A 15871-nucleotide genomic window follows, 5' to 3' on the forward strand; every position below is an offset into this window, starting at 1 on the left:
TGTAGATTACCCAGGTAAACTCAGACTCCGACCAAGAGGATTGGTGTGAATTCACATTATGCAGTTCTGATGCATATTCTTACTCTAAAGGCATTTTTGAGAGAAATCCTGCCATGAGGAGAAAGTGATTTAACCTATAATAACAGTTGAACTGTATTACCAATATTTGAGGTCTTTAGGCTGTGTTCACATGTTGAATTTTTAAAGCATTTTATATTTATTCATTATTACTGCATTATAGGCTGTGTTCACACATTGCACCATTTGTGAGCACAGCCTTAGCTGTTTTTGCAGTGATTTTCCAAAATCATGGTAAAAATTATATGTTTTTATAATACTTGTACACAATTGTCATTGTCATACTGTCATGATTTTACCATGATTTAAAGGGGTACTCCACCCCTAGACATCTTATCCCCTATCCAAAGGATAGGGGATAAGATGTCTGATCGCGGGGGTCCCGCCGCTGGGGACCCCCGCAATATAGTACGCAGCACCACGGGGACGGAAGATCGTGACGGAACATCCGCTCCCGTGTAACATCACGCCCCACCCCCTCAATGCAGGTCTATGGGAGGTGACAGCCATCACACCCTCTCCCATAGACTTCCATTGAGGGGGTGGGGCGTGACGTCACACGGGGGCGGAGTTGTGACATCACGATCTTCCATCCCCGTGGTTGGGTGACAGACCCTCCAGCGCTTCTGGAGCAGTAACAGGTGGGTGCTGCGTGCTATATTGTGGGGGTCCCCATCAGTGGGACCCCCACGATCAGACATCTTATCCTATGGATAGGGGATAAGATGTCTAGGGGTGGAGTACCCCTTTAAGGAAAATCACTAAAAAAAACAAAATCAGATCAAATTAGAGTAATAAAACACAGAGTAGCTGAGCTGGAATAAAACAAATTGTGCTGTAGGACAAGTGATGGTGAGTGTACATGATATGGGCAAAAAAACTAAAATTAAACCCGGCATGGTTCTTTAAAGTGTTACTCAAGAGGGGAAAAAAAGTTTTCAGATCAACTGGTGGCAGAAAGTTATACAGATTTGTAAATTACTTCAATTAAAAAATCTTAATCCTTTCAGTACTTATCAGCTGCTGTATGCTCCACAGGAAGTTGTGTAGTTCTTTGCAGTCTGACCACAGTGCTCTATGCTGCCACCTCTGTCCATGTCCAGAACTGTCCAGAGCAGGAGAAATTCGCTATGAGGATTTGATCATGCTCCTGACATGGACAGAGGTGGCAGCAGAGTGCATCATGGTCAGATTGGAAAGACTGTGGTCAGATTGGAAAGACTGTGGTCAGATTAGAACATATAGCAGCTGATAAGTACTAAAAGGATTAAGATTTTTAAATAGAAGTCATTTACATATCTGTATAGCTTTCTAAGCAATAGCAGGTAGGTTTCAGCCCTCAGTCTGTAAACTGCTGCATGGACAGGTGTGGACTACACCCAACAGACATCAAAACGAATTAGTCCAGCGCAAAACTCATGAAACAAGGATTTATTTCTTATTCACAGGAAGCATATACAGGAACAATCACATTGGAACAGGTGACACGTTTCGGCCGTGGAAGCTGGCCTTAGTCATACCAAAGTTTTGCGCTGGACTTTTTTGTTTATCTTCTGAAGTATATCTTTCTGGCACCAGTTGATTTGAGGAGGAGATTTATCATAACCTGTGCAAAGGAAAAGTTGCTGAGTTGCCCATAGCAACCAATCAGATCGCTTCTTTCATTTTGCAGAGGCCTTGTTAAAAAAAAGGAAAAAAATGGATCTGATTGGTTGCCATGGGCAACTTTTCCTCTGGACAGATTTTGATAAATCTCCCCCATCAGTTTTACTGCAAAAATTGGGAACATTTTAGTAAAACAGGTTTGTGAACAGCAAAGAAACCATAACATGTGAACACAGCCTTGGAACATTGAAACAGACAGGGTTGGTCTAAAATTTGAAAAAAAAGACCTGCAATTTTTATTTTACCACATCTTACTTTTGGTAAAATAAAAGTTGCTAAACTTTTTTTCTACAGCAAAAAGAAACAAAAAAATAAATAAAAAAGAACACACCACATTTTGTACAACCACACAACAAAAGTCACATGAAACAGTAGATGTATCAGATTAATGCCCCAGAGTTAGGGAATGTTCACACAACTGAATCTCCGCTCGCGGTAGCTTCCGTCTGGCGACCACCACTGAAATACTGACGGCAATGCAGTATGCACGTAATTCCGTTTTTGGCAGATCAATTTCCGTGGAGGAATTCTCCACAGTGTGAACGGGTCCATGGAAGACCCATTTACATCAAGGCAAAGGTTCACGCCGCAGGATTTTGGAGCAAAATTCCGCACGCAGAAATTCCATACTCTTACAAACTTACAAGCCACCTGTCATCACTTTCACGCTGCCTGAACTACAAGTCATCAGCAGCCTTGATTAATGTTTGAGTAAAGGGAGACAAATTATGGTTCAGGCAGCATGAAAGTGATGACAGATTCCTTTTTTAAATAACCTCACTATTCTGTACAAAACCAATTGATTAGTCTTCAGACCCTTTCATTTTATGTTGAGGCCTTGTAAAATAAAATAAATAAAAAATAAATAAATTAAGTATTACCCAAATCAATCTGCACTTTGTAACCCATAATGAGAATGTGAAAATTAATTTTTTAAAGTTTTTGCAATTTATTAAAAAGGAAAAACTTAGATATCACTTGACATAAGTAACCACACCCTTTGTTATGACAGTGGCCTCCCATTTCTCTTAAAGGGGTACTCCGATGGAATAATTTTTTTTAATCAACTGGTGTCAGAAAGTTAAACAGATTTGTAAATTACTTCTATAAAAATAATCTTCATCCTTCCAGTACTTATCAGCTGCTGTATGCTCCACAGGAATTTCTTCTTTTTGAATTTCTTTTCTGTCTGACCACGGTGCTCTCTGCTGACACCTCTGTCAGGAACTGTCCAAAGTAGGAGCAAATCCCATTAACAAACCTCTCCTGCTCTGGACAGTTCCTGACAGAGGTGTCAGCAGACAGTTCTGTGGTCAGACAGAAAATAAATTTAAAAAAGAAAAGTATATCCTCTGGAGCATACAGCAGCAGATAAGTACTGGAAGGATTAAGATTTTTTTTATAGTAATAAAAAAAAGTAATTTACAAATCTATTTAATTTTCTTGCACGAGTTGATTTAAGAAAACAATGTTTTCCACCGGAGTACCCCTTTAACCCCTTAAGGACACAGCATTTATCCGTTTTTGCACTTTTGTTTTTTCTACATGCAGGAAAATGTATACGTTTAAAATTGTCCTAATCTGACCCCTATAACTTTTTTTTATTGTTCCATGTATGGGGCGATATGAGGGCAAATTTTTTGTGCCGTGATCTGAAGTTTTTATCGGTACCATTTTTGTTTTGATCGGACTTTTTGATTTATTTTTTAATGCTTTTTATTCATTTTTTTATGTTCTAAAAAGTGACCAAAAATACACTATTTTGGAATTTCTTTGTGCGTACGCCATTGACCGTGCAGTTTAATTAACAATATATTTTTATAGTTCGGACATTTACGCACGCGGCGATACCATATATGTTTATTTTTATTCACACAGTTTAGTTTTTTTTTTTATGGGAAAAGGGGGGTGATTCAAACTTTTATTAAGCGTCTTCATTAACTTTTTTTGCAGTGTTATAGCTCCCATAGGGGGCTATAACACTGTACACACTGATATTTTACACAGATCACTGCAAAGCCATAGCTTTGCATTGATCAGTGTTATCGGCTGTTGATTTCTCAAGCCTTGCAGCAATCAATCGCCGTTCGGACGTGCAGGAGGCAGGTAAGGCACCCTCCTGCTGCATCCTAGCGGATCGGGACATCGCGATGTCCCGATCAGCCCGACTGAGCTGCCGGGATGCTTCTACTTTCACACGCAGCGATCAACTTTGATCGCCGCGTCTAAAGAGTTAATGCCGGACATCTGCCGGAACGGCGATGTCCGGCATTAGCCAAGGGTCCTGGCTGCCGATAGCAGCCGGGACCGTGCGGGTATGATGCGAGCTCAGCTCCTGAGCTCGCTTCATAACCCTCCCGTGCCGCAGCGACGGGTGTACCCGTCGTTCTGCGGCAAGGGGTTAAAGGGGTACTCCAGTGGAAAACCTATTTTTTTAATCAACTGGTGCCAAAAAGTCAAACAGATTGGGGAGTACCCCATTAAAGGAGAACTACGGGATTGAAAAATGTATCCCCTATCTTAAGGATAGGGAATAAGTTTCAGATCGCGGGGGTCCAACCGCAGGGGCTCCCCGCGATCTCCCATACGGGGCCCCGGCTCTCTGGTTAGAGAGGGAGTGTGTTGACCACCGCACGAAGCAGCGGCCGACACGTCCCCTCCATACACTGCTATGGGAGAGCCGGAAATTGCCGAAGGCAGCGCTTCGACTCTCCCATAGCAGTAAATGGAGGGTGCGTGTCAGCCGCCGCCTCGTGTGGTGGTCGACACGCGCTCTCTATGCATAGAGCCGCGGCCCTGTACGGGAGATCGTGGGGGGCCCCAGCGGTCAGACCCCCCGCGATCTGAAACTTATCCCCTATCCTTAGGATAGGGGATAAAATGTTCAATCCCATAGTTCTCCTTTAAGGACACAGCCTGTTTTTACCTTAATGATCAGAACCCATTTCTTAAATCTGACATGCGTCTCTGTAAGTGGTAATAACGATGAAATGATTTCACTGAGTGAAGTGATTCTATGATAGTTTTTTCGTGACATATTGTATTTTATATTAGTGGTAAATTTTTGTTGATACATGCAGCATTTTATGTGAAATTTCTGGCATTGTTTACTTTTTTATGGCGCTCACTGTGTGGTAAAAATGATGTTGTTATCTGTATTCTGTGGGTTGGTACAATTTGGCGGTATCAAATTTATATAGGTATGTATAGGTTTGCTTTTTGCTTTTTTTTTTATAATACAGTGCTTTATTGGGAAAGGTGCATTTATTTTATTTATTTACTGATAAACCTTTTATTTTTATACATTTTTCCTGTTATATTATGCTGCAGTTAATCTGTAATGAAGCACAGCATTACTGTCAGTATTACACTAACACTCTATGGCTGGCAGCTTCCTGCTGCCATGGCAACCATTGGTACTCCGAGATCGCATTGCGGGATGGCTGATGGAGACAGGGCTAGTCTCCCTTCCACTGTCAATCCTATAGAAGCCATGGCCAGTACTGACCATGTCATCTATTGGGTTATGGCTGCCAAATCCAGAGCGATCTTGGTCTCGGCAGCTGTGGCGAGACCACGGTTATGATTGATAGCTGTGTCCCGCCACCGATCTTCTGCAGTGTATTGTGCAGAGCAGAACAACAATAGGATGTATGCATAGTCCTATTGTGAGAATGTATCCGGAGATAGGACGTATGCAAAGGCTGTCTGGGCATGCTGGAAGTTGTAGTTTTGCAACATCTGGAGGGTCACAGTTTGGAGACCACTATTACAGTGGTGCCCAAACGGTGGCCCCCCAGATGTTGCCAAACTACAACTCTCAGCATGCCTAGACTGCCCATGCATGCTGGGAGTTGTAGTTCTGTAACATGTGTCCCTTCAGATTTGGCAATTTTCATGAAAATTTTGAAAATTGCTGCTCTACTTTGAAGCCCTCTAATTTTTTCAAAAAGTAAAAATATGTCCATTTTATGATGCCAACATAAAGAAGACATATTGTATTTGGGAATCAATATAACATTTATTTGGAATGTCCAATTTCCTTACAAGCAGAGAGCTTCAAATTTAGAAAAATGCAAAATATTCAAAATTTTCATGAAATTTTGGGATTTTTCACCAAGAAAGGATGCAAGTAACGACGAAAATTTACCACTAACATAAAGTAGAATATGTCACGAAAAAACTCTCAGAATCAGAATAATCGGTAAAAGCATCTTAGAGTTATTAATGCTTAAAGTGTCAGAATTGCGAAAAAGGGCTGCGTCCTTAAGGCAAAAATTTGCTGCGCCCTTGAGGGGTTAATGCAACTGGATGCATGCATACTGCATGAGATTGCAAAATGCTGCATGAATCAACAAAGATTTACCACTAATATAAAAGTACAATATATCACGAAAAAACTATTTCAGAATTGCGTCACTCAGTAAAAGTATGTCAAAGTTATTACCACTTAAAGAGACACAGGACAGTTTTGAAAAATTGGGCCTGGTCATTTAGGTAAAAACAGGCAGCATCCTTAAGGGGTTTTCAGTGCAGAGAGATGGGGGGGGGGTTGAGAGGAACCTAATTTTTTCTTATTTTAATTTACCTACAAGGCCGCAACTTAACAAAATGTAAAATGTCATGCCAATCTGAGGAAGGAGAGCTCTACCTCAGAAACGCGTCATTGGTTTCCTTAATAAACATAGTACCAAATCGTACTTTAAATGCTACATCTGAAAATGTATTCATCGACTGGAACTTCGAACAGCGCCTGATGTACGGGTCATTTCTTTCCCCTCATCTACCACATTCAACAGGATTGGACCCTCCATCCCTGTGACCCTTTGGGCTTTGCAGTTCACTTCTACTACGAATATACCCCTATCTAGGGGTGATAAGCGCAGATTATCCTCAACAAGGTGAGCGGCCAACCGAAAGGCTGGTGCTACCCATCCACCCCCCTATCCCATCTAAGTGTCTTGGGTAATACACGAGGCACGGTCCCTCTCTTTTGTTTTTCTCTATTAGGTACTCCCTACCAGAGGGCTGGGAGAATGTTAGGAGGAAACCCTTATGAATCATATCTAGTTTCTTCTCTATTTGTGTCCAAAGCTGTCGGCTTCAAGCTGAAAAGAGCATTTTAGGAGCTCAGATGGTATTTGCAGACTAAATTTAGTTATTTGACAGTATTGAGAAATGGAGATGCATCTCTATACCATTTAAAAATTATTGCAAAAAAATACATTATTAAATTACAGATGGCTGTCACAGACTTGTCATGAATGAATTATGGAGGTTGCAGGCACTCTATGTGCCACTGTATGGTATAAAAAAAACTGAATCATGTAATACAGTAGGGCCCCACTAACTCAAGTTGCACCTAGCCATAAAATGGTAGCACTGCCTTATCCCTTAACAGAAATGTAACGAAAAATCATATGCACACAGGACCTTACCACATGTTCCTGTGGGTCGGCAGCTAGGATAAATGCTATAGCAATACAGAGTGTAGAAAAATTACTACTGTAAATCTCTACTGTGTTCACAATCAAACATATGGAAAAGTAGGGCACTAGTCATCGCGGGAGTATTGGTCTTCAAAAGCTTTTCCTTTGGATTTTGAGATGTACAATATTGCATTATCTGTAATTGTCTTTATTCCAGACCACCAGCCTCTGGTCAATCACATTATGTATCATTCCAATGGACCATAAAAGTCAAGCTCCTCGCTTGTCACTAAACTGTTCCCTTTAGTGGGGTCTGCATGCTTCTGTTCACAAACTCACGATCCTGGGATTTTGGTCACTTATCAGACAGACATTCTCTGGCTAATAAAAAAGAAGAACTAAACAATAGTGCATGACTTAAAGTCAAACCCATTAAATGGAGAATGAATGGAGATGTTCCAAAGGCTTTCATCCAAAAAAGACACGTGGCTACCGAGCTGTCACCATCCAAAGTCCAAGGACCACATTAGCAGTTAGCAGTATACTGCCTGCTAAAAGAATGAAAAACCCCAAAAGTTCTCTGTTCTCCTTCTCCACTATGAGAGAACTCAGCGTGGCTTCAAGGAATGAGTTTAGTATCCACTGTCCATCCAGTGCAAAGCAAGGAACAGCATTGATCACCGCCAGCGCCCCGGAGAGAGAAATCACATATCTTAGTGGAATTAAAGAAAAAACAAGCAAAAGAAAGAAATATCTACATAGAAATACCTAATATATAAGACATCACAATGGCTGGGAATTTCATCTCTCACAGCCATGAAGATTCCTTTCCGGATCACTCTAGTTTCTAAAAGGAACAGCTTCAATGAGAACAACTTGCTATGCAATTCTCTAATACTATCATTCAAGGGTCTCCCTTTCTTATCTAGGTACAGCTGCCACCATAACAGTAGTTGAAAACATATGTAATGAAGTGTTGCCCAAATATTGGTGACATGTCAAAGAGTTGAAGAGGGACTAAAGGGGTATTGTTTTTCAATAAGGAGAGTGTCATAAAATGTGTAGAGACTTTTAGGCCATTGACGCTCCACTGGAAATTCTGTGAAGAAAGGATATGCAAACAAGCTGTCACCTTTTCAAGTAGCTTTCCCTTAAAAGTCAGTGTTTTACCGAGTTTTAGAAACTGACTGGGAATGTATGCCAAGTCAAATATCTCTCCAGAAGAAAAGCATACCAATCTGTAGACAGCTGTTTCAGGGTTATTGTCCCTCTTTAGTACAGATCAGGGGTGCTAGCTGGCTAGCGAGAGGCCTATCTTTAGTCCCACAATACATGAGCAAATACTCAAACATCTCACCAGTAGGATTTTTCTGCCAATAGCCACTAAATCAAGTTTATCAATTTTTTTTAAATATATTCTGTGCTTAAAAGGATACTTGCAGAAGGTCTCTATTACCACTGGAAGGCTGACACTGAGAAACTTGTATCGAGGAATGAAACTGCTCAGGCTCACTGTGGAAAGAAAGAGGACTGTCAATAATGTCTGTGCGCTCATATTTGCCTAAAATTTTTTTTTTACCAGAATGGGGTTTACACAAATAATTCTGGCATTACATTTATACATTGTTAAAATGGGTTGTTCTCCCAAAAACTTGTGCACAGGCTGTCTGATAACATTTCTCACCCCCTATTACTGAGGCACTCAGTCTCTACCTTGCTACACATCCCAATGCTGCAGACAACACGTTTCATTGCTGCTCAGTCAATCACCGGCTGAGGCCGGACACCACTGTGGTCAATGACTGGCTGAATGGAATTATCTGCAGCACCATGGAGAGGAGTGTGGTAGAGACCGGGAGCTGAAATAACAGAGGCTGTGAGGAGAAAGGGAGGTAAGTAGAAGTTTTTTTTTTTTATATCAGGCCCCCATTCATGTGATCTACCAGACCAGTATAAACACTATTCTATACAGTAAATGTCTTTACACTTTAATATTTTCTCACCTCCATATTCTAGGTGTGCAGGATATCCTATAAATAACATATCTAGTTGAGGAGGATGCTTCACTCTGATCAGACGAGTCTGATTCTCTATGGATGGGATGGCACAGACACTGTTAGCAGCTGACTTCTGACAGTCTGAATTAGACTGACATTCTGGACTTGAATGGATCGCTTTCCTTGCCGCTAGACAAGCATACTGTAAATAAAATAAAACCCTCAGGTTACCACCTCTTCTTACATATGAAACAGTTCATGCACCCCTTACTCCCAAGAGGGAACTAAAGCTAATCTGCCTGATTCAATGCCACTGAGGAACTACTACAACATAAATATCTAAAATGTTAAAGGGATATTCCGGCATCTAACATTTTATCCCCTATCCAAAGGATAGTTTATAAGATGTCTAATCGCGGGGGGCCTGCCGCTGGGACCCACCGCAATCTCGCTGCAGCACCCACATTGTATGCGTCTCCAGTTTCAGAAACCTCTGGTTTTTGGGACTGGAGAATTGACGCAACACCACGACGCCCTCGTGACGTCACGCCCCATCCATTCATGTGTATGGGAGGGGGCGTGATGTCACGAGGGGGGACGTGGCAATACGTCCTGTCGCCAGTCCCCCTCCCATAGACATGGATGGATGGGGCGTGACATCACAAGGGGGGCTTGGTGTTGTGTACATTCTCCAGTCCCGAAAACCAGAGGTTTCCAAAACTGGAGATGCAGCTCCGCATACAATGCGGGTGCTGCAGCGAGATTGGGGGGGTTCCAACGGCAGGCCCCCCGCGATCAGACATAGGGGATAAAATGTTAGATCCCGGAATATCCCTTAAATGTTGGCTATTAGGGATCGACCGATTATCGGCCAATAATCACGATTACCTTGCCGATATGCCGATAATGCCCCACCCCCACCGACCTGCCGCACCGCGTCGGCCCCATTGTCTCCCCCATCCCCCATTTTATAATTACCTGTTCCCGGGGTCAACGCTACTTCTGGCTCCTGCTGCGTCCTGCGTTACGCTGTGCGCAATGACGAGTGATGTGACGCGACGTCACCGTCAGTGCACACAGTGACAGCTCAGGAGGACGTCACCGGAGCCAGATGTAGAGTGGACCCCGGGAACAGGTAATTATAAAACCGGGGATGGGGGAGGCAATGGAGCCGGGGCGGTGCGGTGAGCGGTCGGGGTGGGAGGTGATCGGAATCAGGACCCCCGGACAGGCAGGAGGAGAGAAGCGGGTGGCGGCGGCGGTCTATGGCACCGCAAAAGCCGCTGCAGTTCATTGATTTAAAGCGCCGGCTTTAAATCAATGATCTGCAGCAGTGTGTGGGGGGGGGGGGGGGTAAATAGCCGATAACTTATACCGGAATATCGGTATAAGTTATCGGCTATCGGCACTAACCTCCACAGATTATCGGTATCGGCCCTAAAACTACGATATCGGTCGATCCCTATTGGCTATGATAGAAATGTGTCAGAAAACACAGTACACCACAGCTTGCTCTGTATGGGGTTGCATAGCTACAGAGAAATCTGAGTGCCCGTGTTAACCCATGTCCACCGCCAAGAGCGTCTAAACTTGGCATGTGAGCATCAAAACTAGACCATAGAGCAATAGCCGACGATGGCCTGGTCTGATGAATCATGGTTGCCTATGCGTTGCCTGGTGAAAAGATGGTACCAGAGTACACTATGGGAAGTAGACAAGTTAGCAAAGGCAGTGTCTGCTGGGAAACCTTGAGTCCTTGCATCATGTTGATATTACTTTGATGCTTCCACCTACTGTACCTAAACATTGTTGTAGACCAAGTACACCCTTAATGGCAATGATATTCCCTAATGATTTCAGGAACACAATGAAGAGTTCAAGGTGTTGACTTTGCCACCAAATTCCCCAAATTTTTGTCCAATCGATCATCTGTAGGATATGCTAGAAAGGCTCCACCTCACAACAGAATCTATAGGTTCTACTGATAACATCCATCTTGGTGACAGATACCACAAGACACCTTCAAAGATCTTGTACAGTCCATGCCTTGGACTGTTTTTACAGCACAAGGAGGACCTAAACAATATTAGGCATGTGGTTTTAAAGTGAATGTGTCCTCTAGATTGTTCTTTTTACCAGTTAGAGTAAGGGTCTATTCCCATGGCAGAATTTCCGCTTGTGGAATTCCGCCTCAAATTAAAGCCCAAGCGGAAATTCAGAAGTGTGAATGGGAGTGCGGAATCCCATAGAAGTCTATGGGCTTTAATTTGAGGTGGAATTCTACAAGTGGATATTCTGCCATGTGCATAGACCCTAAGACACTGATCAATATGAAGAAAGAATGTAGCACAGCACTCACTCCTTCATAATGCAGGAAATGGTTGCTTTCTCAATATACAGCAGTAATGCAGAAAAGAACAGAGCTCTGTGGCACTAGTAGGAAACGATGTTCTCATTTTATAGCAATCCACTTGGTCACACCCCCTTGATCATTGAAACCAAAGCATCTGGTCACGCTGAGCCTCAATAATCATCAGGCTTCTCTCTCCTAAGAAGATCTGTGTTCTCCAAGATGAAAAAAGTAAAAAACTTCTGCGCAGCCTTGGTGCACCTCTAGTCAGCATCGTCCCTATAGCCAGGCGGCATCTTACCATGATAGTGTACTCACCTAGTTAGCGCCCTGTTGCTAAGCATCAACGAAACATTAGCTGTACACTGCCATAAAGACCGGGGTTACTAATACCAATGCCGTGTGCAGCGTTAAGAAGGGAGGGTAAGAAGAATTGGGTATGTTGGATTTTCTATCCTTTCTTCCCCTAGGGGATAAGCACTTCCAGAGGTGACTAGCGCTATCTAATGTGTCTTTAATTTACAAGGTCACTTGAACCTTCAGTATTAAAAAAGTTATATATCTGTAAACAAGAGCACAGGACAATATTACGTCATCCAGTAAAGGCTTACCTGCTGACTGTACCCATAAACGTTGTAGGAGAAGCAGATGTCAGAAAAACTGTTGTTACCGCAACATTCTACCGATCCATCCAGCCGCCTGTACACTGAAAATGCAGAAAATCATTTCTATTGAGTATAAATAGTTATTTTCTTTGGGATCATAAAATTTAAATACTCTGCAGTTATTCGTCTAACAGATCTCCCACACCAGCATTGTTCACCGAGTCCCCCCTGATCTCCATTTCCTGGTCCCTGGAAAAGGCTGGAAGTGACAGCTCAGCCAATGAATGGCTGCAGCAAGGACCCACTACAACAATGAGCGGCTGGCAGGCATTTCTGTGTATTTCGAGGATACCAAAAAATGGAGACCCGTCCTGTTCCCCTAGATGTTTCCTACAACCTTTTTTTTGCCTCCGAGCCCCTGGGTATCCTCTGTAGCTACTTTTCTGATGTGTGTTTATTTACATAAAGAACTTCATGTTGACATCATATTAAGGTCACTGGGAATTGCAAAGACGACATTACAGTCAGCTGTGCAACTCTCCTGCTCCACACTCACTGCCTTCAGGGTACCACTCCTTGGGTCAGATGCAGAGCCCCCGGCCCATAGAATGTAAGGAGTTAAGGAGTGATGTACAGCATATACAGGGTGCTGAACATCACTACTAATGTCTGCCGGCTGTATAGTATACAGGGGTGCATAGTGTACCCATGTATACTATACAGGAGTCCAGCAAGGAAAGTGTTAACACACACTGCTGAGCAGTTCTGGGTTAAGTCTTTGTGCGCTATCCTGTATATACAGCTGTCTATAGATGACTATATACAGGATACAGTTGGCAGACGTCAACAATTGGAGGCTCCCTGTTTTGGAACACACTGCAGTATGGGCACACTCCCCAGGGGAGAGCGCCAAAAATGTACTAACCTTTTTTCTGTTTTTTTTCTTTTCTTCTCATTTCAGATACGTGAATGTGGAGGACTGATTCAGATTTGTCAGATTCTGTGGTTTGCGACTATGACCAGCGTTTTTTAAATAAAAGGGTTAATGAGGGCTGTGGTTGAGTGTTTTTATAAATAAAGATTTTTTTTCAGTGTGTCGTGCTTTTTATAATAGAATTTTCAGGCTTAGTAGTGGAAGCCGTCTTGTAGACAGAATCCATTACTAAGCCAGGGCTTAACGTTAGCGCCAAAATCAGTTAGCGCTAACCCCCAATTATTACCCTATTACCACCGCCACAGGGGTGCCGGGAAGAGCCGGTACCAACAGGCCCGGAGCATCAAAAATGGCGCTCCTGGGCCTAGGCGGTAACAGGCTGGCGTTATTTAGGCTGGGGAGGGCCAGTAACAATAGTCCCCACCCACCCTGGTAACATCAGGCTGTTGCTGCTTGGTGGTATCTGGCTGATACTGAAAATAGGGGGAACCACACAAGTTTTTTTTATTCATTTATTTTCAGCATCAGCTAGATACCAACCAAGCAGCAACAGCCTGACATTACCAGGGTTAGTGAGGAACATTGTTAATGGCCCTCCCCAGCCTAAATAACGCCAGCCTGTTACCGCCTAGGCCCAGGAGCGCCATTTTTGATGCTCCGGGCCTGTTGGTATCGGCAGTTCCCGGCACCCCTGTGGCGGTGGGTACCGGGGTAATAATTGGCTAATGCTAAGCCCTGGCTTAGTAATGGATTCTGTCTACAAGACGGCTTCCACTACTAAGCCTGAAAATTCAATTATAAAAAAAACAACATATTGAAAAAAGTACTCCCCCACCGCCCTCGTTAACCATTTTATTGAAATTTAAAAAATGCTGGTCATCGTCGCAGTCCATCGAATCTGACGTAGTCCTCCGCATTCACGTATCTGAAATGAGAGGAAAAGAAAAACAAGAAATATGGGTTAGTACATTTTTTGAGCTCTCCCCTGGAGATTGCACACATAATGCAGCGTGTTTCTAAACAGGGAGCCTCCAATTGTTGCTAATTGTTGCTACAACTCAAATCATGGGGGGGCTGTAGTTAAGCAACAGCTGGAGTCTCTCTGTTTGGGAACACACTGCCAGATGGGCTTTGTTCTCATAATGCGTTTTGCTTCAGGCCTGGACAATGTAGCTCCGCCTCCTAATGATGTCATCACTAGGGGCGGAGCAGTAAAAGTCGCAGTCACTCCTGAGACCCCCTTTGGATCTGTCCCTCTGCCCTTGGACTATTATTCCAGTCATGGGACAGAGTCTGTCACATGATGGGAGTAGTTGTAGTATTGCAGCGCTGAGGGATGGCACTTGCACATCCCACAGCTGCGGGACCCTTTTTGAACAGTTAGGACTACTACTCCCATCATGGACAGACTCCGTCCACGATAAGAGTTATTGTCCATGGGCTGAGGGGCAGATCGCAGCAGGTCATGCTGCAGAGACCCACTGCGATCCGAATTTATTAAGTTAACAAGCTGGCGACACATGCAGCTCCCCTGCACTCCCCGCCGGAAGACCAGAGCTCTGATTGTTGAATAGCTATTCCCCAATCAGAGCTCCCGTCTCCTGGTGGCGGGGATTATGAATGAGGACAGTGTATACAGGAGCCTGGAGCTGGCGGGGAGCCGCATGTGCCGCCAGCTTGTTAACTTAATAAATGCGATCTACCCCTCAGCACCTGGACTATAACTCCCATCATGGACAGAGTCTGTCCATGATGGGAGTAGTAGTCCTAAAAGTCCTGCAGGGGGATGTGCAAGTTCCATCCCTCAGCGCTGCGGTACACATACCTACTCCCATCATGGGACCGTCTCTGTCCATGATGGGAGTTATAGTCCAGGGGCTGAGGGGCAGATCGCAGCTCATCATTCTCCAGAGACCCGCTGCAATACACATTTATTACCTGTACAAGCCGGCGGAACATGCGGCTCCACTGTACTCCTCGCAGGCTACTGTATACAACTCTCATAATTCATTATCCCCACCACCGGGAGACAGGAGCTCTGATTGGTGAATAGCTAATAAATGCAGATCGCAGCGGGTCTCTGGAGAATGACCTGCTGCGATCTGCCCCTCAGCCCCTAGACTATAACTCCCATCATGGGCAGAGTTGGTTCATGATGGGAGTAGTAGTCATAACTGTCCCAAAAGAGTCCCACAGCCAGTGGAATTTGCAAGTGCCGTCCCTCAGTGCTGCGGTACTACTACTACTCCCATCATGGGACAGACTCTGTCCCATGATGGGAGTAGTTGTAGTTTAGCAGTGTTGAGGGACAGCTCTTGCATCCCTTGGCTGTCTTGGTAGAACACTCTCCTACTTGTCCTTTTTGATGGTGTATTTTTGCTTTAAAAAAAAACATATTTGCGCCAAAAAAAAGCATCTAAACAAAAAAATTAATAAAAAACGCACAGGACAAATTAGTATCCACTGCAAAATGCATTCCACAATACACAAAAAATTGACTACTTGCTTTTTGCTCTATAAAAAAAGATGCAAAATAACTCACTGCGCTTCTACCACTTATGATAAATTCCCCCCAATGTGAGAACACAAAGTAGAAATATAAAAAAATAAATGGTTTGTACCTCTGCTGGGAAAGTGCAGTTGTTGAAGAGTTGCAGTGCTTAGGCAGAAGCCTGTTTGGGGCCTCAAGGATATGTCGGCTAGGCATTTATGCCAGTCATCCACACTTCTCACCGGACAGTCTTGAACTTGAGTTATGATATCACGAACAAATAAACCTCTTGGTCCACTTGCTGGAGATTCCTTACGAAGAA

The 15871-nt window shown here is 43.6% G+C and overlaps 1 protein-coding gene across 2 annotated transcripts in view; it reads right to left on the reverse strand.

Moving 5' to 3' along the window:
• Positions 1-3147: 3147 nt before the first annotated feature.
• MBTPS2 (membrane bound transcription factor peptidase, site 2) overlaps positions 3148-15871 on the reverse strand; it is a 76251-nt gene continuing 63527 nt past the window's right edge. The window contains exons 7-12 of one of the 2 annotated variants that reach the window (XR_008888973.1): positions 15680-15860; positions 12131-12225; positions 9176-9371; positions 8609-8684; positions 4657-7884; positions 3148-4234 (exon numbers count right to left, since the gene is read on the reverse strand). Coding sequence is in view for 1 of the 2 variants with exons in the window: in XM_056558605.1 (XP_056414580.1) it covers positions 7662-7884; positions 8609-8684; positions 9176-9371; positions 12131-12225; positions 15680-15860 (771 nt within the window). In the remaining variant the exon portion in view is untranslated. Of the gene's footprint in view, positions 4235-4642; positions 7885-8608; positions 8685-9175; positions 9372-12130; positions 12226-15679; positions 15861-15871 lie in introns of those variants that run through there. The other variant, XM_056558605.1, reaches the window with a different exon arrangement.

This window comes from Hyla sarda, chromosome 2 (genome assembly GCF_029499605.1).
Source record: "Hyla sarda isolate aHylSar1 chromosome 2, aHylSar1.hap1, whole genome shotgun sequence".
Classification (NCBI taxonomy): Eukaryota; Metazoa; Chordata; class Amphibia; order Anura; family Hylidae; genus Hyla; species Hyla sarda.